We start from the raw sequence: 23,687 nt of genomic DNA, 5'->3' as shown, positions 1-23,687 counted from the left end.
TATGTTAGAATTCATCCTGTTTAGGATGGTTGTTATGCCAGGGATCGGTTAGATCGGTTTTCATGGTATGCTACATGTGATTCTGATCTGTTAGATCGAAATCACGATAGATAGTATGTTATGCTTTTATGCTCTGTAAGGATTGGTATGTTAGTGACCTGTTAGGTCGATGCTCTAGTTACGAGTGAAAGTCTATGATTGATTGGTAAATGAGATAGATATGTTTTCTATGTGTGTGTGCCAGTATATGATAGTATGCGTACATGGTTAGTTGCTTGTTGGTTGGGTTGAGGCGGTCCTGCTTTGTGTTGAAGGCCAACACACCCTCTGAGCGGTCCGTGGAGACTGTAGGCCCATGCGGCGGACCAGTCATGCCGAATGCTCGGGATAGATTCAGATAGACTGTAGGCCCCGCAGGGCGGACTAGTCCTGCCGATGGCCCAATATGTATGTTGTTTGATTGATCGTTATGGCTATGGTATCTGCCAGTGTGGTATTGGTATTTTAGGGGTCGCTCACTAAGCCATCGGGCTTACAGTTATTACTTTATTGTTTCAGCTACTTCAGGAGAGAAAGGGAAGGCAAAGGCGTGACCGTGCTGCTCCTCATCCTCATGATATATTTCTGGACACTCTGATGATAAAGGAATTGGAAATGTTTTGAAAAAACAGTTACTATTTGACTCTTTTGTTAGTATTAAAATTTTAAATTTGGCGTAAATTTTATAGGTATTACAAGTTGGTATCAGAGCCTTGGTTTGAGTGAATTGGAGGAACACTCGTGTGAATCCAGTCTCAAATCAAGGAGATTTTCGGAAAATAAGTTTTAAAATGGTTTTCAAAATAAAGGATGGAGGATGCAGAGCGTACGTTCAGCCGGAGCCTGTAAGTAAGCCCCAAAATACCATACAGTTATTTGATATTCTAATATACTAGAACTGCATGCTAATGCTAGGCTAGGGATTTTCAAGAATCGCATGATAGACTGGCTTGATTATATGATACCTATTAGCCTAGGGTTTCTTGTATGTGGGATTGACATCATAACTGTAGATGTTTAGTGTATGCATCACGACTGTGTGGAGTCAAGATCTTATAGCCTGAGAATGTCTGATTCAACCGTAGTGTAGGATCGAATATTCAAAAGTCTATCGGGTCCAGTGCTATGTGCAACCAGTGACACTAGCGCTGCAGGGGATGATGGAAGTTTCATGTGTGTGTGAGCGGTGCGGAACTGTAGGATCAGTTGCTAGTTAGGCGATGTCCCCTGTTAGTGAGGGTTGAGCGCATATTATGTTAAGTATAGTTTAGAGCGTTGTGGTGATACTTGAGACAAATATGGGTAGGTGTGGAAGGTAGTATGGGCCCGTACTAATGAAAGCACAAGACTGATACGCTTATCAAGGAAGTCACAACCCCCTAGGGTTTTGTTGGGAGCTAGTTCTTAGGGTTATCATGAGGAATGCCTAATATCCTGTGGTGTATTTTCTGTATGATGATTACGATACATATCGGAGCAAGATCCGGTTCGGGATCGAGATTAGGAGAGGGTGATCAGGGTGGATCAGAACCACTTGTGGCCATTGGTCAGATGAGTACGGACAAGTTGGATGCCAGGATTCGTGAGATCCTGCATGATGAGATTGCTGCTATGTTCCGGGCTAAGTTGCCGGAGATGTTGGGTCGATCAAGACCGGCATGGTTGAGTACCTTGATGAGCGCTATGCAGCTTTTTCAGAGGCAGCTGCCGCGGCAGCTACAACGGCTGTAATAGCGGCAATGGGGAGGAACCGGTCGAGGTTTTCAGTATCAGGACTTCGATAATACGAAGCCACCTACTTTCGATGGAATTCAGGATCCGATCGTTGCTATGAGGTGGTGGTCAGACGTGGAGGGTTGTTTTTTCACGTGTTCATGCCCTGCTGATCAGAGGGTGAGGTGTGCTATGAACCTTTTGAGGCTTGGGGAGAGGGATTGGTGGAGGTTGACTACGGGATATTATTCGGATGCGCAGCGGGCCGCGGTTACCTCAGATCAGTTTCGGGAGATGCTCAGCACTCGATATGATCCGAGGGTTGAGATAGAAAGGTTGACTCAAGAGTTCTTGGAACTGAAGCAGGATTCAGAGTCAGTGACGGAGATCACCAGGATGTTCACTGAGAGGCCGATGTTTTGCCACTACTAGAAAAACAGCCTTTTACGATGCTCATTGCGCGTCGTAAAAGGCTCAGACGACGCGCAAATGCGCGTCAAGGAAGGCCCTGTCATAAAGAGAGACGACGCGCATTCACCACGCTCATCTACGACGCGCGTTTACGACACGCAATGCGTATCAAGGAAGGCCCTGTCATAAAGGAAGACGACACGCATTCGCGTGTCGTAACCTTACGACACGCGTGTTTATGACACGCAATGCGTATCAATAAAGCCCCTGTCAAGAAAGGCCATGTCATAAATGAAGATGACACACATTTTTGCGTATCATAATTTTTACTGTTTAAAAAAAAATATTATTTATAGATTTACTAATTTTCAAATTAAATAATACATTAAAAATCTCATAATACAAAATAAAATACAATAAATAACAAAGATAATTCATTTCACTAAGATGTCAAATACAATAGTCAAATTAAGTCTTCACCAACCCATGACCTAACAATAGTCAAATTAAGTCTTTGACAAATCTCCATGTATATTACACTAAGTAAAATCGCTGCCAAAAGGGTAGTTTATATATATAAGCTATTAAGATTAGGTTCAAAATTCAGATCTGAAGCAAGTTTATAATATGAAAAAAGACGAAAATATACCATTGCCACATTTAGAGCTTAAAACAGAATGCAGGTATGAACATTTTGAATCGTGCGGTTTTTTCTGTTACTTCCAGGATGCTTGCAGCTGCCCTTGCCACTAGTCTGCAACTCTTTGAAATCAGGAAATCTTAAATGAGCAAGCTTGGACTTGAATGTTCGTGGTGGTACAACTGTTGCCCCAGGAGCCCATAATGTCTTTAATAAATCTCCAAATGCCATTCCAATCTCACCCTGTCATCATACCCATAGGCCATAGCCATAAAAAATCAATAATCTTCTACTGTTTGTTTGCTGCAATAACTATTCTTGCAGAAATACAAATGAACAAAACCAATCATTTATATGGGACATTTAGGGCTAATTACATTAATGATGACCAACACCAACTGATCTGTTATGGAGTATAAGAAGGGCAGACATCAAAACAAACAAATTACAAAACCATGTAAGTAGGGTAAATTCAATTTCATTCTTACTTTTTTCTATCATGTAGATGGCGTACAAGAAGGGTAACACCAAATGCCCCCTTTCCAAATTGCTCAAGCACTTCGTAGATAAAAGTCAACAAACTCAGGGAGTACATGGTCAAACTGTTTCCTGAACATGCTTCTGGTCAACCGAAATCTTTGCGTTTGTCAGTCATGTGATGGATACAGTGTACATTTGATATGAATTATAAAATGTGTATAGTTGTATATATTTTATATTTATCGATATTGTCCTTTTACACATACACACACACACACACTGGTGTTACAGTTATGTTCTTGTTTCTTGCATAAATCTGCATTTTGCACATGGAGTGTTGACTGAAAAAACCAGGTTTCAAACTTCTCAATTAATGCATTCCCTCGAAAGAAAACTTTACCTTACTACATTTGACTTTTACACCAAGTTAGGTTTTCCTTTTTTTACCAAATTTGCCACTCATTTTTAATCTTTACAAACAACCAAAAAGCAACCAACTTTAACTAAAGAAAAATCAAACCCTACCCTCCAAATGCATCCAAAAATCAAGAACAATCACCATTAATATCAAAGCATAAAAGTTACCAAAGTGGACCTACAAAATAAAAACAAGATTATAAGTTTTTAACCTACCTGAGTATCATAGGCATCTGGTAATTTGATAATAAACGAATGAGCATTTGACACACGTGCAACTTCTTCAATCTCACCCATGTATGCATCGGGTCGACCCAAGAGGATATTTTCTTTAATGGTGGTTGCAAAAAGTGCAGGTTCTTGGCTAACTAGACCAATTTGTTGCCTTAACCATCGCAAATTCAGACCTTTTATGTCATGCCCATCAAGCATTACTTGTCCTGTGTTGAAATTAAGCAAGATTAGAGGTATTCATGCTGTACTATCTGCATGTAGGGTTGTACATTGAGATTGATTATTACCTGAGGTGGGATCGTAGAACCTTTCGATTAGAGAAACCACCATGCTCTTCCCTGAACCACTGCTTTCGACCAATGCAATTGTTTTTCCGGCAGGAACAGTTAAAGTGAAATTGTTTAGAATTTTAACATCTGGTCTTGAAGGGTATGAAAATTCGATGTTTTTCAGCTCTAATTGGCCGGAAACGGAATCCAATTCCAATCCCGATTCAGAGTTTTTGTCGACGCTCGGTTTATGATCGATAATTCTATAGATTTTACCCGCTGCTACTCGTGCTTTCGCAAACGCAGACATACTTGGAGCTGATTGGCCTAAAGCTCTGTCAAATTTTGAATTTTGGAATCGGAATAATTAGAATAAAACGAGATTGATTAATGGGGTTTACTGGAATTTTTTGAAAGAAGAAGAATTACAGGCCACCGATCATGACGGAGAACTTGGTGGAAATGGCGAGTCCTCCGTTGGTGTAATGGTGGCGAACAAGATAGCCTCCGTACCATAGAAGAAGAGCATAGCAACAAAAGACTGTGAAATAAGTTGCTCCTAATCCTAATCCTTTTGAAAATCCAGTCTTGTATCCGAGTTTTTGTGAGATCTTTAATGCAGAAGAGTAGGCTTGTAATGCTCTTGATTCACCAACATATGCTAATACTGTTTGAATTTGTGTGATTGTCTGCATTTTTGATGGATCAAGAAAGTATCCAGATGGTAAAAAGAGAATTAGCTTTTTAAGATTGATAATAAGTTCTTGAATTTGGCTTTCAAATTCATCCAACACCCAGATGCAAGAACATGCATGTCTTTTTTATTTTTTCGCTTCAGTTTGTCCAAATATAACAACATTCAGATTATAAAACATTAGAAAGATTAATTTTTTTTGAAGTTTGCTCTAAAATATTGATAGTCAGATTAAGAAACAAGAAAAATATGGATTTTTTCCCCCAAAAAGAAAAACAAATTAAGCTAAGATTCAGAAATACCCAGATAGAAAATTAGAGGAAAAACTAATATATTTCTTAAAAATCGAAAGAAACATGGAAAAAATGATTTTTTTTCCTTGATCCAAATAGAAAAAAAAAAAAACAGGGGACGACTGATGTTTTCGTCATCTTGAATTTAGGTCAAATCAAACAATACCCAGATGGGAAAATAAGAGGAAAGACTGATATGTCGTTGAACTTAGCTCAAATTCAGCAAACTCACATGAAAAAAAAACAAAAGAGAAATTACGGCTTTCTTGAATTCATTTTATAGATTTAAGGGAATTATATCTATATAAAAGTAAAAAAACACACCTGCTCAGCAATATTTCCAGCTTCTGAAAGAGCTTCTTGACTCTTAGAAGACAGTTTTGCTAATGTAATTGTATGAACAGCTCCAATTATCGCAATTAAAGGCACCACTGCAAGTGTCACAAGCGCCAATTGCCAAACTGCTGTGAATCCCACCACAAATCCAGATACAAATGTCGCCATATAGTGTATAAAATTCCCTAGCTACACACACACACACACAAACAAACACATAGTTAATAATCTCATATGTATGAGTCAAAAAGATTTGATCTTTTTCACCTTTTCACTAATGGCGTCTTGAACCATAACAGCATCAGTGTTGATCGCATATACAACATCTGAAGTTATGACTTCAGTGTCAAAGAATTGAATATCTTGACTCAGTGCTGCTTCAAGATATTTGATCCTCATTTTTGTTGATTGTCTCTCTCCAACCAACCGGGTTTGTTCAGGTGGAATATTTCACAGTATCTTACTTTATCAGGTGGAATCACAACCAAAAAAGTAAAATACATCATCATCACTACCAAGTTCCTGCCACTTCCTTGATCAAATAAGCATTAATATGCATCAACTAAAAACACAAACAAACCTAATCAGCCAAAAAGATGAACCAATGAAAGAGATGAGAATAAAACCTTGAATTTTGGTACAGTTCACACAAGTCTGCCACCAAGTGATTATAGAAATTGATTTTAGGGACAACATTCTTCAAATTACCTACTCTATAAATGAAAAAAAAAAACCCTAATATAGTGTTAGAAAACCCTGAGCAGCCTAATTCGATTGTAGACTTGATTTTTTGCCAATTGAATCGCACAATAGGGATGTGAGTGTGTATCTGATGGTATCTCTCCAATCTACATTTGCTAAATTCTACCATTTCCTCTGTGTGCGTGAAGAGCCACAAATCTGTAAATGGTGCCCTACGATTGGAGAGATACCACCTTGAATCGACAGATGACGTGATTCTCTCATCTGTACGAACTCAAAAGGAGAAAAGTATGGGGGGAGGATATTGCACCTAGGAAATCAAACAAGAATGAGAATAAGGGAGAAGGAACGAAGAATACCTGAGATGCATAAAGAGTATAAGTGGGGATCGTGGAATGAAGAGGAGATCGCGGTCTCCTCCACAGGGATGTGAACGAACCCTAACAAATCAACTCTGAAAATATAGGCATCTTTCACTTCGATCGATTGAAGATAATGAAATCGACTGGAGACATTGAAGCGAACGATTGAAGATAGTTGAAGAGATAAGAGTATAACAATATCAAGAAATATTACCTAAAACTTTGAATCAACAATGCCATGAAATTGAACCAGAGGGTGAAGAAGGTGCGACTTCATCCAAGTTCTCATCGTCTGAATCAATTAGGGATTTAAATCTGGGTTTTTTTTTTCTATTGGGTGTTTTAGGGATGATGTGCTAGGGTTTTTCCAGGATGATGATTTAGGTAGGGTTCAAAATCGAATTGAAATATCGGGGCTTTATATGAATGAATGAAATATGAAACAACGATTTGATTTTCATGTTGAATATTTTGTGAATGAATAAGAAGATGATTATGGTGAAAGAGAAGGGTGGAGAGAAAGGTAGGAGAAAAGTAGCAAGTGTGGATCGATTTCATGAGGGTTGACCCACTCATCATTGTTATCTTCCATCCCTAAAGTGACCGACGTGGCGTCTTTTTGCTTTGGAGCCACCGTCGCTGCCATATTCTTTCCCTCAAGCCACCATCCCTGCGAAGATCAGTGAGATGAGACAACATTTGTTACAGCCATGGGAGATCTCTACGAAATCGCAGATTGAGTTTTAGGTTAGAGAGAGAGGGGGGAAGACGAAGACCCTAGGCTTCTTTCTTGCTAATTGGAATAGGAGGCGGGGTTTTAATTTTTGAGATTTCATTTCCCGCTTGAAACGCGTGTTTCATTAAAAAAAAAATATAAAGCGACACACTTACATGATGCACATCTTATGAAAGGCATCCTCCGTATTTCTTTTTTTTTCTTTTCTGACACTAATTTTAGGGCGCGCACAAAAAGCGCATCCTCTATCCTTCAAAATTTAGAAGAGATGACATTATTTTTGGGGCACACACTTTTGCGTATCGTAAATCACCGCGTGTCATTGTTTGCGCGTCATTAAAGGTCTTTTTTCTAGTAGTGTGCCCTGATTTTACTTCGGATCAGGCTCAGATGTCCCGATATCTGAGTATGCTCAAGAGGGATATCAGGCAGTTTGTGTCTATGCAGAGGTGCGAGACCTTGCTGGAGTTGTAGGATGCCGCTCGGCGGCGTGAGTTAGAGATTGAGTTACAGTTGCGAGAGCAGAGGCCGGCCCCGATGCAGTTGCAGCCAGCACCGACACGTTCCAAGACCGTTGATTCCAGGGAAGCCGCACTTGTGAGAAGTGCAGGAAGGGTCATACCGGAGTTTGTCGGTCTGGTGGCGCGTGCCGCAAGTGTGGGAAAGAGAGGCGTTATGCGAGGGATTTTTGTCAGTCAGCCCCGGTTCAGGATTTGAGGATCTGTTATCACTTTCATAAGATTAGACACTTGAGGGTCAACTGTCCACAACTCGTTGCAAGACCGATGCAAGCTCCAACACCGGTCACGTTGAGGACTACGAAAGGAGGTCACGGTGGAGCAGAACTTCTAAGGGCTCAGGGACACTGGAAAGGAGTGATGACTATGTTCAGCTGGGGTTTTGCAGCTGGAAGTGAAATGGCTAATTGATGAATTGGATTGACGTTTGGTAGGAAAGGACTGTTCCCTCCCAGTTTCTCGAGCTCGAAGGAGTGAGCAGAATTGTGACCTGGGGGCAGGTTGTTCTCCAGCATTGGGGTCAGTTGGTTGCATAGGTTTGCAACATTATTCAAGCACCGGTAAGCGCAGGTGGGTCGACTTGGCATAAGTAAATGTGGGGTCCGGTTTGCTTTGGATCTCTTTCATCGGACGGTAAGGATTGATTGTACAATCTATTGCACATTGGGAGTGTAGATTATGTCTTGGGAGTAGTTTTAACCCAGTTTAGGGCAGAGGTTATTTTAGCTGCTGTAGTTCAGCTATGGACATTTGAGCTGATAATTGGGTCAGGGTGCGAACCCTGAAGAGACTGATTCTAGTGCCAGGGAGCGGGAAGTTTATTGGAACACATTTGGAAATAAAGGGATATTATGGGGGAAGTCCGCGGGTAGGGCTTCTCAGAATGGTCATTCAGCATTGTCGGGACTCAGTGGTATTAGCAACCGTTCATGATCGACGGATGGAAGCGCCATCGGAAAGGGGTTCGTTCGCAACGTATTAGTTGGATCATTTAGCTCTTGGCCTTCAGGGCATGAGTGTGGGGTCGCTGAAGCATTAGTGGGTGACGGGTTCTCTGGAGTTCAGCAAGTTCTCATCTGGTTCTTGGAGGTGTGTGATCACTTGGGATGGGCTAGAGATGGAACACTAGTGGGAAAGAGTTGTTCGGGCTCAGATCAGTTGTCGGGAAGTGAGAAGGATTGAGAATCCTCCAGTTTCCATTTATTATGAAGGCTTAGTCAAATCTAAGTGGGGGAGTGTTACGCCGCGATGCGGATGTGAGAAGGGTTTTGAAACGGGGATAAGTTTCGTAACCCGATATGGAGAATGGAGGCCCTAGTGGCTGCTTGGTTTAGGGTTGTGTGAGTCGGGGGTTCGGTAAAACTCCGCATTATGTGTATCCCGTATTCTCGGTAATTGACAACATAATTTGGGGATTTGGGTTGGAAGTCTGGTTATGATTTAGTTAAGTTCAAGTATTCGCTCGAGGGTGTGCTCAACTCTGACGGTTTTGGATTGATAGATTGAAGGTTTTGTTAGCTGCCAGGTCTCGATAGCATTGCAGCACGGGTATGCGGGTTATTTAGCGTATGTGATAGACACATAAGGCAGGGAGCAAACCATGGGTTCAGATGAGATAGTTGATCGATGTGAGGCCTAGGTTTAGTCGGGAGAAAAATTCAAGGGACGGATTCGGAGTTCAGAACCCATAGAGGGCTAGAACAGACTGCATGGGGCAGATTCCCGGGAAGAATGGTTCAGGGTGGCGTATGACAGTTTTGAGCGGTCTGGATATATTAAAGGCCGGAAGGCGTACCATTCAGGCCGAAGGCTCGGGGAACGGTCCCGACATGCTGAAGGCCGAAGAGGGCGGTCCAGACATGCTGAAGGTTCCGAGAGTGGTCTAGATAGGCTGAAGCCCTGGAAAGGCGGTCCAGTCATGCTGAAGACTCTGTATGTGTTATTGGATTGGTATGAGGAGTATAAGTGAATAGGTCGCCTTGTGATGGTAATCGATATGGTCTGGCCCCAAGTATTGATCATGACGATGGAGTCAGTTGGAGGCCGTGTGTGGGCCTAGTTAGTAAGTGATCAGATTCTGAGTATATAGGAGTTCGAGAATAGCAGTTGCTCTACTTGGATAGTGTAGAGTGGAGTTTAGCACAGTGGCACTTGCAAGAGTGGCAAGGATTGTTGAGTAGATTCCCTGGAAGGGGAAGGTATATAGCTCCAGAAGGAGTGTGGGTCATATGAAAGGAAAACAGTAGGTGGAATGGGTGAGCGAAAGTACTTCATTTATTGATAGTAAGCACTGGGGTTGTACCAAATGTATGGGAGCACTTACGGGTTAGAAGCCCGTTGATATTATAGCAATGTTGGATAATGCGCAGGCCTGTTTCAGTCTCGTTGGGAGAGGAGGATAGTGGTTCCAGCATGGGTGTGTGATTGCGGGGGAGAGCTCATGGGAGTTGCTCAGGAGCTGAAGAATGTGCCATACTGTCAGCTCGGAAAGAAACGAGTTGGATTCAGGAAGGAAAACGATATAAGTCCCAGAAGTGAATTCGATAAAGGATTTGCCAGTCGAAGAAAGGGGTAGCAGCTTCGTACCGGGTAAGGACCCGGTGGTTCAGGGTGATATCTAGATTTGTAAGAGTCAAGTGATTGTTACGATCTGTAGTGATGAAGGATCATCGGTGGATCATTGGTTAATAAGGGGTTGTTATTAGAGAAAGAAGTCGGTGGCTGGCTTGAAGCAGTTGTCGTAACTCTGGGAGGGAAGAGTTGGACTTTATAGAGGTTTAATAAGTAGTGTTCGGAGGAACCTGGGTCGATTGATACCAGGAGGTACATTGTGCGAATGTTATCTAGAATGGTGTGTCGCAGCAGGCTTCGACGACGAAGCCTAATTTAAGTGGAGGGGAATTGTAACACCCTGAGTTCAGAAGTGCAAGTTCAGGGTTCTTAGTGTAAATAAGGAAGGTCGACTCGGCGAGTCGGTGGGTAGACTCGGCGTGTCGAGTCGCGGTTCTGGTCGCATGTTAAAGTGACCAACTCGGCGAGTCGGCGGCTGGACTCGGCGAGTTGGTGCTAGAATGAGAAAAACCCTAATATTCGGGGTTGCCCCCTATTTAAAGGACTTTATGTCCTTCACCCAGATCCCTAATCCCCCAGAGAGTTCTAGAAGCCCTAATATCCGAGAGCGTGAGCTTGGAGAAGTGTTTGGAGCTTTGAGGAGTGAACTTTGTGAAGGGGACTTCTAGATCAAGAGGCTAGCACCAAGAATTTCATGTGAATCAAAAACCCACTCCATTTTGGGTATGTTTTGGGAGGTAATAAGCTATTATCTTAACCTTTTCTTCTAGAATCTTTCATATGTGGGGGATAGGGCTTTCCTTGGTTAAGGAATTTTATTATGGAAGCTAAATCTGAAGCTGAAACTTCAGATTGGAACCTTTTTTGAGTCCTAAGCCCATAAAGTTTCCAGTTCATGCAAGGATGAGACTCTCCTAAGGTGTAAAGCTCCATTGGAAGCATTGTTTGGTCATTTAGATCCCCTAGAGCCTTGCATACACGTAAAGTTTGCAACTTTACGTGATAATCATGCCCTAGAAGCTTGGATCTACAATATGGAGTTGTTGCATGGCTTAGAAAGCTACTGTATGGATTAAGAACTATAGCGACTCAGCGAGTCACATGGGTGGACTCTGCGAGTTGTATGAATATGTGCATGGACTCGACGAGTTGGAAGAACAACTCGGCGATTTTGTTGAAGATTGCTTTGGACTTAGCGAGTTTGTTTTTGGACTCGGCGAGTCTGGTCGAGAAGTCCTAACCTTTTTGGTTGAGTTCTGAATCGGTGAGTAGAGGGACGACTCAGTGAGTTGAGCAGGAATGGACTCGGAGCTTGTTGGAATCGACGAGTCTTGGGGCGACTCGGCAAGTTGAGTCGTGGCATGGGAGTTTCTGAGCATAGGAACTCGACGAGTCAACGGGTTGACTCGGCGAGTAGGGTCAACCAGGAAGGTTGACTTTGACTGAGGACTTTCACTTTGACCAAGGGTTGACCAGTGGACTTCCAAGGGTATTTTGGTAATTATTTGTGTTAATTGGTTTTGGTTATTTGGTGATGATCAGTGGTGGAGTTTGTGCTGGTGGTCGGAGCAGCATGGCCTTATTTCTTCGAGTCTGAGGTTGCAGGTGAGTTATCCTCACTATATCGATAGGGTCTACGGCACCAAGGCCGACCCTTTATGATTTACATCCTAGTTTAGGATGGTTGCTTTATTATTGCCATGTTAGATTTCATCCTGGTTTAGGATGGGTGTTATGTTATTGCTATGTTAGAATTCATCCCGTTTAGAATGGTTGTTATGCCAGAGATTGGTTTGATCGGTTGTCATGGTATGCTACATGTGATTCTGATCTATTAGATCGAAATCAGGATAGATATTATGTTATGCTTTTATGATCCGTAAGGATTGGTATGTTAGTGACCTGTTAGGTTGGTGCTCTAGTTGCGAGTGAAACTCTATGATTGATGGTAAATGAGATATATATGATAGTATGCGTACAGGGTTAGTTGCTTGTTGGTTGGGTTGAGGCAGTCTTGCTTTGTGCTGAAGGCCAACACACCCTCTGAGCGGTCCGGGGAGACCGTAGGCCCATGCGGTGGACCAGTCAATTCCGAAGGCTCGGGATAGATTCAAATAGACTGTAGGCCCCGTAGGGCGGACCAGTCCGGCCGATGGCCCAATATGTATGTTGTTTGATTGATCGTTATGGCTATGGTTTCTGCCAGCGTGGTATTGGTATTTTGGGGGTAGCTCACTAAGCCCTTGGACTTAGAATTATTAGTTTATTGTTTCAGGTACTTCAGGAGAGCAAGGGAAGGCAAAAGCATGACCGTACCGCTCCTCATCTTCTTGATCTATTTTGGGACACTTTGATGATAAATGAAATGGAAATGTTTTGTAAAAACAATTACTATTTGACTCTTTTGTTAGTATTAAAAGTTTAAATTTGGCTTAAAGTTTATGGGTATTACAGATCAAGAGCGACAAATCATAAAAATCTTGTACAGAAAAGGTTGCGAAGTAAGTATGTTGATTAGACACAACTGCAATGCAATCCTCGTGAAGAAAAATATGATGTCCGACTACGGTATGGAGGATAACTAGTCCGTAGACATTGATCCAAGAACTATTGGTCGAAAGACCTTGATTAAAGGGCAACCCTCAAGGAAAAAATAATAAAATTCTTCCAATATAATCGGCAAGAAGTATTCCATCGTGACGATCGAAGGTTGAATAAATATCCAATAATAATCTCTTTCGTGAAGAAACTAAATTGAGTCTTGTAAAAATTAATCTTCACAAAAGTGCTTCCGGTCATGGGTTGGGTTGTGGCAAAAATTGGTGTTAAAATCAAATAATTGGTTGTAAAATAAAATAAAGAAATGAATTGGTTTTAATAAAAAAAGTTTAAAAGGAGAAGGTACTTGTTGGGTTTCAGCAAAAGAATCTGCTAAAGAAAAAAATTGGCTAAAAACAATTGGAGTAAAAAAATTATATTCGTTATAAATTAAATAATCGGTGTAAAAAAATGAGTGTTAAATAAAATAATTGGTGTTTTAAAAAAATTGGCTAAAAAATGGTTGCGGTATGAGATGAGTACAAGCTGAGGAGTTAGGAAGGCTAAGAGGGACTGAAGGGCGAGGATGAGAGGGATACCAAGGAGGGGTGGCTGAGGAGTTGATGGCGAGGAGGGGGTAGGGCTGAGGAGGTAAGCCTACAGAGGACTAGGGGTCACCGGTAGGAAGGTCTGCAGTGAGAAGAGTAGACAGGATGTTGACCGAAGACTGAAGTCTCCAGGTTGAGGTCAAGGTAGATACCGAAGAGGAAGGTGTCTGGGTAAAGGGAGGGTGTCCGGGAGGATTTGTTAGCGAGGAGAGGAAGCATTTGTGAGAAGTAGATTTAACGGGTTACCGTTGGATAGTAGGAGGGGTGTTTGCTAAGAAAGGGTAGTATTCAATATGTAGAGTGGGGCGGAGGAATGTTGTGAGGAGTTGACATAAAGAGTGAAGGGGTCTTTTGGTATGCTTCCGGTCTGTGGTACACGGGATGTGACTACATGATAGGTATTTGGTCATGGATGAGAGGGACCGAAGACAACCGACACTATTCGGTATAATTATGAGCTCCTCAGGTAAGTCAAAATTATGGTCTACCCTTAGGTATTTCGGTGCTGGGGCACTGAGGATGAGAGGGATGATGACGAAAAATGTATTTTTTTTATGAAATTTGATACCGAAGAAGCGATATCTACGTGACTATCAAAGGGAATCTTTCCTAAATCATATGGGGATGAAATGGAGTGTTGGGAAGGGTAAAAGGTGGCAGAAAGTAGACGTGAGAAAGGTAAAGTGAGTGGACAAGGCATTTTTAAAGTAAAAAGGTGGAGTGTGTAGGGAACAAAAGGTGGGGAATAAGTGGACAAAGTAACATGGATGTTTCAGGAAGCTATGTGAGTGCACTAAATGGTAGAGTAAAGGACGTGCAAGATACTTTACAAAGATCTATCAGCTTCAAATTAAATAGCGAGAACATCATACCTCTTATGATGAACAAAAAAATTGATGATAACATCTTCAAAAATATTCTCTAATCTTTTGCAAGATAAAAATTTCCAAGTTGTATGAACTCGAAAATTCTTTGACATCTTCCTAAAGAACCATCTTTTCCATAAAAATCCAAGATGTTTTATCTATTTCGAGAACATAAAAAAATGCCTAGAACAAATGCTTCAAATATTTTAGATAACAAATATCTTCTCCCTTTTTCTTTTTCTTAAACAGCAAGATAAAAACTTCTTAAACCTGTATTTTTAGCAGAAACTTGAACAATACAGCAACAACATTTATTCTTCAAAGCTTGAAAAAAATTGAATCAACACTAAAAAAAACCAAAAACTCATCTTAAAATCTCCAGTTACAAACCCATAAATTTTATGCAAAAATCAAAAAATCTCCAACATAGAAGTAGTCGATCAGGAGTCGTGCCCTTGAAATAATCGCTTAGATCTTCAAGGTACCACTCTCATTCCAATTGTAGAAACCCATTTTAACGATCTACCTGTGTGGAATAATGAAATCTTGAGATTTAACGATGAAAAAAAATATGAAGAATACATTGATATGAGTAATTCGATAATTTACTAGAGAGAAAGAGTTACACTATGAAATGAAGAACATTCAGCAGGAGAGATCCCACCATACTCTCGCTAACTAGAGGAATACATTTTTGGTGCACACATAAAACAATGACCATCCCTCTCTATTTAAAGAGGGAGATACCTTACAATACAATAAAAGGTAATAAAATAACCTAACTTATCACTCATAATTTGTAGAGCATTTCCATTCTCTAACACTCAGAAGCAGCAAACTTAGGAAACAAAAGAGCCCTCTAGGTAAAAATCTTGGTGATCTGAGTTACCGTCTCAATCCCCTGCCTTAGGTCCAGATAATCCTGAGCCAGTCCCTCCCTCTCAACCAACAGAGCATAGATCTCCATAAGAGTAGCGTATCGATCATCAAAGAGATCAATCATATCAGTCTTGATAGACCCAAACTTCTCTGGCATAGATCTTTGGACAGCAGGAGCCACCTCAGTAGCGATGACCTCCCGAAACTGGTCATCAGTCATCCCTGTCCGATCCTGGCCGCTAGCTCCCGATCCAGAACCTGACCCCTCGTGAACACTTTACTAAAAGTAAACCAAAATATATCAGAAATTTCACAGTTAATAAAATCACAACTATCTCAGATAGATGAACCCTTGGGGTTTGTGACTTCCTTGCGACATATATGAGTCCTGTATTTTCAGTAGTACGGGCCCATACTACTTTCCACACCTACCCGTATTTATCCAAAATGATCATCACAACTGCTCAACGTAATTAATACAACTAGGATACACATACATCATATCCTCACTCTCAAGAGGGTGGCAAAACATTTCTCATTTGACCGGCTGCTCATAGATTAACTCATCCATGAAACTTCCACCAACCCTACAGCACTGGCGTATGCTAATCATACATAACAATGTACCCTATAGACGGTCAAATACTTGATTCTACCCTAAGCCCGCAACCAGACAAGGAACATGAAATAAGGCCAAGCCAAACATTATTAGGCGATAAAATCTTAATTCTGTACAATTGTGATGCATACACTAAGCAACTAAAGTTAATGATGTCAATTCCATACAATAAGTTGTTGGGTTTTAGTATACTACAACATCCTATGGTGCACATACAACCCTAAATATCTTGGATCTATGTTTTCTCTATTATACATGCAAATATGAAGTTTCCAAGATATTACCATATACTAGCATACAAATATCATATACTTGGGTAATAAAATAGTTAGAATACATACCTTTTTTTATGTAACTTGTCTTCATGAAGCTTGAGTGCCTAGTGCCCCAAGTGTGACACCCCAAATGGTTCACACAACACCATGGACACTTGGAATAACCTTCAGAATAAGGATACTTTGGTTCTCTCTAGTGAAATCGGCCTTGCCCTTTTGTGTACACACACTAGTGCCAATTTCACCAACCAAGGACATCTTTATATAGTGTGGAGATTAGGGTTAAACCCATGACCTTTCATTTCATATGATCCATGGGTTAAACACTCCATGGACTATCCATGAAGCTTAGCCCGACCTAAATGAACTTGGCCCACCACACATATATATCTAAGAGTCCATAGTTAATTAGTTCCTTTTGATCACTTAATTAATTATAAATTAATTCTTGATCAATACTAATTAAATAATATGATTATATATTAATATATTAGGATTTATAATATATTAATATAAATCACTAGTATCCTTTTTCCTCATCTTGTCAATCCAATTGTCCCGATGCCATGCAATCCACATGGACCATGCCGGGTCGGGTCAAGTCTTACCAATTATAGTTATCGACTTAGACATTAATCCAACAGTCTCCCACTTTGATAAGTCTAAAACTATTATTGCAAGTATGACTTCATAACCCGACTAGCAATCGTAGCTCTCGAAAGCTTCTGTTGAACTCTGATCGTGCCGATGATCTCTGACATTTGTCAATGACTTGTCCATTAGATAAGGGATCATATATTCCTCCATTCTAGATATCATATGGACTGAGACATGGATTATAAATCATTCTCTCTATCCATTTGTTGTTTCCCTATTTCCGATTCATGACGATTGACTGATTGAACAAATCAAATCAGTCCTGGCTTGGCCAATCACTCCCATGTATCATCATTAAATCATCGAGGGGCCCACATATATCTCTTTTATCCTGAAGGTAAAAGGAATGGATAAACTTCGACTCATATGGCTTGTTCTACTACTTGTTGAATCATACACAAAGGCACGTTTTATGACATCGAGTTACCAATGCGTTTTCGTGCAATCAATGTATAACCAACTCATAGTAACAACTCGTATCTCTAGGTTTGAAGAATGTAAGATATTATCGTCTCATGATCACTCGTGATAAAATCCATGAAGTGATTCCAATGAGCGTGGGTTGAATCCAATACTCAGAACTTATGAGCACTCATGAGTGTTGTAGCACCACTTTGTCCAACATCTTAGACCTCTACAAGCCAACCTATGACCGTCTTGATTCATATTTACTTCCAACATATGACCGACTATTGATGGTTTGAATAACTTAGTCATTCAGGAAGAATAACCTAGTTTATTCTAGAAGTCAAAACATGCAAAATGAAACACAAGAATAATTGAATCCGATATGGTCTCAGAACTTATGAATATAAATAAAACACCTTTTATTTATCACCATATGATTACATATTATTCATTGCATACTGTTTCAGCTATCAACTTTATTCTTAAATTAAAACAATAGTTGTCCCATGCTCCAAGCATGTACACTATGTTTTCTAAACACTAGTCATGCCATTCACCAAGTATGCACACTATGTTTTTCTATGATCTTTACATTGTGAAATAAACCAATTGAACAACGATTCTAATTTCACACTCCCAAATCCTTTTTGTAAATGTAAGAATTCCAAATCCATATCATTTATCGAAATCTGTTAGATTTTAAACTTATATGCATTGGTCCTCTTGTAACGATTATGCACAAAGTTTCCTAATCTTACACAGATAACTTCCACCTTCCCATGGAACCGAAGTTTCATATTCAAGTTTATTGCCTTTGAACATTCTTCTTGCATTAAGTTTCCTAATCTTACACAGATAACTTCCACCTTCCCGTATTTCCATTTTGACTATCACTTCTGAACAAGAGTTGCCTCTTTTCAGAATATGTCAATATGGTCCTTCCAAAAATTAACAATATACTTCCAACTGTCCCTGAGCAACCAATCTTTGGTAAACCTTGGATTGTCCTCGACAATTACTTAATCATTTTAGTCATATCCAATTCTAGACTGCAACACCCGGATTCCCAGGTATGACATTTTGTTCCTCTATTTTTCGGTTTTGTGGGGGAACTCGACGAGTTGGCGTCTAGACTCGTCGAGTATGGTCGCGGATTTGTACGCGAGTTCACAGCTGGACTCGGCGAGTTCATGAGTGGACTCAGCGAGTCCACACTGCTTAATGAAACCCTAATTTCCAGGGTTTGAGACCTATTTAAAGGCCCTTGTGGCCGTCCATTGCGGCTACCACACCCCAGAGAGAGTCCTAGATTGCTTGTGAGGAGAAGAGAGGCCATTGTTGATCTTTTGTTGGTGAAATTTGAAGGAGAAGGTCACCAAGGCATAAGAAGGCTGTAGGAAGTGCAAATCTAGTGTCTTCAGAGATCAAAGGCTTCATATTAAGGTATTCCTTCGGACCTTCTCCAGTTTTGGGTGTTGATTCATAGAGTTAGGGTTTTAAACTCTTTAGAAGAAGAATATGTAGAGCATTTAGTCCCCTCTCGACTTTGAGCTTTGGATCTGGACTCAAAGTGGTTCAGAGACATTAACCCATGGAGCTTTATGAGTCATTTTGGGGTTATTGGACTTAGTATGCAATTTTTGGGACTAAATCACCCTTTGATGCCATTATGTTAATATATAAGCATCAAGTGTCGAGCTTTACACGACTTTCGTGCTTAGGAAGGTCAGATCTGTGGATTAGGGGCACAGATCTAGCCCCAGGAGGTCAATAGAGTTGGTGCATGGCTTGAACTCGCCGAGTTGTTCTTAAGACTCGGCGAGTACGGTGAGGGTTTCATGCGAATAGCTCTGTGAGTAGACTTGCCGAGTTCGGGGATAACTCAGTGAGTTAGAAGGGGATTAGAGGACTGGGGTTCAAGGCGATACTCGCCGAGTTGTTCTTGAGACTCGGCGAGTTGAGTCGGGGTGGCCCCGCGATTCATGCCAGGTGGAACTCGTTGAGTCGGGGTGGCCCCGCGATTGGGCCCGTACTACTGGAGACACCGGATCAGTGGGCATTCCAAGTAAGAATCTTTTGGAAAACGGAGGACAAGTAGGGTTACGTCATCGAGTATGTGTATGCTCGATTGAGTCTCTGATAATTTTTGTTTGTATTTCAGAAGCATCATGGTTGGGACTCGACACACACCTAAGAGCAGTGGTGTCAGCGACGAGGAGATCCGTCGATTAATTCATGAGGAGGTTGTTGCTGCCATTCGGGCTGAGATTCCCGAGATGTTTGGGGACATCAAGACCATGTTGATTGAGACTTTTGATGAGCAGTACACAACATTGACTGAGGCTGTTGCAGCTGCAGCTACTGCTGCTGTTGCTGCTGCCAGACCTCAGGGAGGTGACTCGTTGTTGTTCCGGGATTTCAGCAACACGAAGCTACCAGAGTTCGACGGGACGCAGGACCTGGTTGCTACTATGAGGTGGATCTCTGACATCGAGGGATGTTTCTATACGTGCTCTTGTCCAGAGCACTTGAGGGTTCGGTTCGCCTTGAACCAGCTCCTCCTGGGAGCGAAGGATTGGTGGAAGTTCGTGACGGCGAACTTCACTTTGGCTGAGATTTCCGAGGTGACCTGGGAGAGGTTCACCGCTATGTTCAGAGAGGAGTATGTTCCCCCAGTGGAGAGGGAACGGTTGATTCAGGAGTTCTTGACCCTCAAGCAAGGTACTGATTCTGTGGCAATCATCACCAGGAAGTTTCATGAGAGGGCGATGTTTTGCCCTAAGCAGGTGTCGTCTGAGTAGGCTCGTATGAGCCGTTATCTGAGTGTGCTAAGGAGAGATATTCGGGAGTTCGTGGCGAACTCGACTTACTAGAAATTTGCTGAGCTCCAGGAAAATGTCCGGAAGAGGGAGATCGAGTTGCAGACTCAGGCCAGGGAGGAGGCCGAGTCTCAGAGGATGGATCGGCGGCCGGCTCAGTCTCAGCCGGCATCCAAGCGGGCTAAACCCGCTGATTCGAGGTCTGGAGCCGCGAAGGGCCGCACTTGTGGGAAGTGCGGTAAGAGTCACGAGGGGTCGTGCAGGGCCGGGGTATGATACAAGTGTGGGAAGGAGGGGCATATCGCGAGGGATTGCCCCAAGGGATTCTCGGTTTGCTTTCATTGCAATCAGACTGGCCATCGGAAGGTCGAGTATTCGTAGCTTCTTCAGGGATCGGCACAGGGATCTGTGCCTGCTGCTAGGACTACCGAGATTCGGCCGGTGAAGGTCGAGGCCTCGAAGGCTCGTGGGAGGGCATTTCAGTTGACCACAGAGGAGGTCCGCGCGGCGCCCAATGTTGTGGCTGGTATGTATTCTCTTTTCATCTTTTATTTGAGTTGAGTTTTTATGCTTATATGATGATATGCGTAGGTACTTTTCTTGTGAGTTCTGTGTCTGCGTTGGTATTATTTAACTCGGGTGCGAGTCGGTCGTTTGTTTCCATAGCATTTAGCCAGCATATTAGTATCTGTCGAGAGGCGTTAGATCAGCCTCTGCGAGTTTCCATAGCTGATGAGCGAGCGGTGTATGCTTCGGATGTGATTCGAGGATGTGTCCTTGAGATCTTCGGTGTGGAGTTCCCGATAGATCTTGTTCCGATCGCGATGGGGGACGTGTGTGTTATAGTTGGTATGGATTGGTTGAGCCGATATGGAGCCGTGATAGACTGCGAGCTTCAGTTAGTGACGATTCGAGACCCTAGTGGGGGAGTTCTTACAGTGCACGGCGAGGGTACACGTGCGGGGTCAGCTTGTTGTTCGGCCGCCAGAGCGAGGCAGAGTATACAGCAGGGCTGTAGAGGATTTGTGGCATATGTGATGGATGCGAGGATTGTTTTAGAGAGACCGAAGTCAGTGGATGAGGTTCCGATAGTGTGCGAGTTTCCGGATGTGTTTCCAGAGGAATTGTCGGGTGTGCCTCCAGAGAGATAGGTAGAGTTCGGTATTGAGTTGGTTCCAGGAGCTGCGCCTATCGCTAAGGCGCCGTATCACCTTGCACCTCCGAAGATGCAGGAGTTATCCTCGCAGCTTCAGGAGTTGTTGGGGCAGGGGTTTATCAGACCGAGCAGTTCACCATGAAGGGCGCCTATCCTTTTTGTCAAGAAGAAGGATGGCTCGCTACAGATGTGCATTGATTATCGTGAGCTGAATAAGCTAACGGTCAAGAACCGTTACCCATTGCCGAGGATCGATGATTTGTTTGATCAGTTGCAAGGAGCATCTTGGTTCTCCAAGATCGATTTGAGGTCTGGGTATCATCAGGTGAGGGTGCGGGAGGAGGACGTCCAGAAGACAACATTTTGGAATCGTTATGGGCATTACGAGTTCGTGATGATGCCTTTCAGACTCACCAATGCACCGGCGGTGTTCATGGATCTCATGAACCGGGTGTGCAGACCGATGTTGGATCGCTCAGTGATCGTGTTCATCGACGACATTTTGGTGTATTCGAGATCCAGAGAGCAGCATGAGGAGCATTTGAGGGAGATCCTCGGAGTTCTGAGATCGGAGAGACTTTATGCCAAGTTCTCCAAATGTGAGTTCTGGCTACGATAGGTTTAGTTTCTGGGACACCTCGTTAACCAAAATGGGATAATGGTCGATCCGGCCAAGATTGAGGCAGTCATGAGATGTGAGGTGTCGAGGTCACCCACCGAGATCAGGAGTTTTCTAGGTTTGGCCGGCTATTATCGGAGATTTATTAACGATTTCTCGAAGATCGTCGTGCCACTTACCAAGTTGACCCGGAAGGGTGTTGCGTTTTCTTGGGGTCCGGAGCAGCAGACCTAGTTTGAGACACTTCGTCAGAAATTATGCGAAGCACCAGTGTTAGCTCTTCCGGAAGGGATGGAAGATTTTGTGGTTTATTGTGATGCATCGATATCCAGATTTGGAGCGGTGCTTATGCAGAGGGGGCATGTGATTGCTTATGCATCGAGGTAGCTTAAGCGTCATGAGTTGAGTTATCCCACCAATGATTTGGAGTTAGGAGTAGTAGTGTTTGCTCTCAAGATCTGGCGACATTATCTGTATGGGGTTCGGTGTATGATATACACGGACCAGAAGAGCTTGAAGTATTTGATGGATCAGCCCAACCTGAATATGCGCCAGAGGAGGTGGTTGGACGTGGTCAAGGATTATGATTGTAAGATCCTATACCACCCGGGCAAGGCTAATGTGGTAGCTGATGCATTGAGCTGTAGGGCGGAGGGTGCCCCAATTCGAGATGTTTGTTTGAGATTGTTAATGATGACCCTGGTGTCGGATACTATTCGTGGGGCCCAGGCTGAGGCTGTGAAGCCACAGATTCATAAGAGGGAGCGAGTTGTCGGGCTGGTATCAAAAGTTATTATCGACAACCAGGGGCTTATGACATTTCAGGGCCGGATTTGGGTAATGTCTGTGGGCGGAACACATACGATTTTGATGGAATAGGCTCATCGATCAAATTCTCGATCCATCCCGGGGCCACTAAGATGTTTTTGGAGCTGAAGAAGGATTATTGGTGGCCCTATATGAAAAGGGATGTCGCATGGTTTGTAGAGAGGTGCTTGACCTGTCGCAGGCACCAGCATCCACATGGTAAGTTGCAACCATTAGAGATTCCTGAATGGAAATGGGAACAGATTACCATGGATATCATCACCTTGCCAAGAACCGCGAGGGGTGTCGATGCAATTTGGGTGATTGTGAACAGATTGACGAAGAGTGCTCACTTCCTGGCCATCAGTGAGAGCTCTTCCGCGGAGAAGTTGGCAGAGATGTACGTGAGAGAGGTGGTATCACGGCATGGAGTGCCGATCTCGATTGTCTCAGATCGAGATATACGTTTCACTTCTAGATTCTGGAAGAAGTTTCATGAGGAATTGGGTACGAAACTGCATTTTAGTACCGCATACCACCCACAGACTGACGGGCAGAGTGAGCGGACGATTCAGACGCTCGAGGACATGCTCCGGGCATATGTGTTGGATTTCGGCGGGAGTTGGGATGCGTATTTGCCCTTGCCGGAGTTTTCTTATAGCAACATTCATCATTCGAGCAATGACATGCCGCCCTTTGAGCTGTTGTATGGGAGGAGGTGTTGAACCCCTATTTGCTGGGGAGAAGTAGGGCAGCGTGTGATGGGCAGCACCGAGATTGTGCTTCAGATGACAGAGCAGATCTAGCAGGTCAGGCAGAGGTTGTTGACCGCTCAGAGTCGTCAGAATAGTTATGCGGATAGACGCCGGTCCGAGCTCAAGTTTCAGGTCGGCAACCTCGTGCTCCTGAAGGTCTCTCCTTGGAAAGAAGTGATCCGATTCAGGAAGAGGCGCAAGTTGGGGCCCCGATATATTGGACCTTTCCAGGTGATCGCGAGAGTAGGCAGAGTAGCCTATCATTT

The 23,687-nt window shown here is 42.7% G+C and overlaps 1 protein-coding gene across 1 annotated transcript; it reads right to left on the bottom strand.

The window, feature by feature from the left end:
• Positions 1 to 2,830: 2,830 nt before the first annotated feature.
• LOC111897156 (ABC transporter B family member 1) lies at positions 2,831 to 5,927 on the bottom strand. The gene is made up of 8 exons (XM_023893115.3): positions 5,794 to 5,927; positions 5,515 to 5,715; positions 4,633 to 4,892; positions 4,222 to 4,538; positions 3,917 to 4,140; positions 3,731 to 3,753; positions 3,573 to 3,624; positions 2,831 to 3,046 (listed from the first exon to the last, which is right to left on the bottom strand). The coding sequence occupies exons 1-8, from the start codon at positions 5,923 to 5,925 to the stop codon at positions 2,831 to 2,833; spliced, it is 1,425 nt and encodes a 474-aa protein (XP_023748883.2). The 5' UTR covers positions 5,926 to 5,927.
• Between the last annotated feature and the right edge of the window lie 17,760 nt (positions 5,928 to 23,687).

Source organism: Lactuca sativa, chromosome 3 (assembly GCF_002870075.4).
Source record: "Lactuca sativa cultivar Salinas chromosome 3, Lsat_Salinas_v11, whole genome shotgun sequence".
Taxonomy (NCBI): Eukaryota; Viridiplantae; Streptophyta; class Magnoliopsida; order Asterales; family Asteraceae; genus Lactuca; species Lactuca sativa.
Note: the sequence above shows the minus strand (reverse complement) of the source record. Positions and strands in the feature narration are given on the sequence as shown.

Coding starts and splice junctions, on each gene's coding strand:
- LOC111897156 (XM_023893115.3), bottom strand. CDS start 5,925: ATGAGGATCAAATATCTTGAAGCAGCACTGAGTCAAGATATTCAATTC. Junction 4,893..5,514: donor CTGGAAATATTGCTGAGCAG/GTGTGTTTTTTT, acceptor TCAAAAATGCAG/ACAATCACACAAATTCAAAC. Junction 3,047..3,572: donor CAAGAAACAAGAACATAACT/GTAACACCAGTG, acceptor GTATGATGACAG/GGTGAGATTGGAATGGCATT.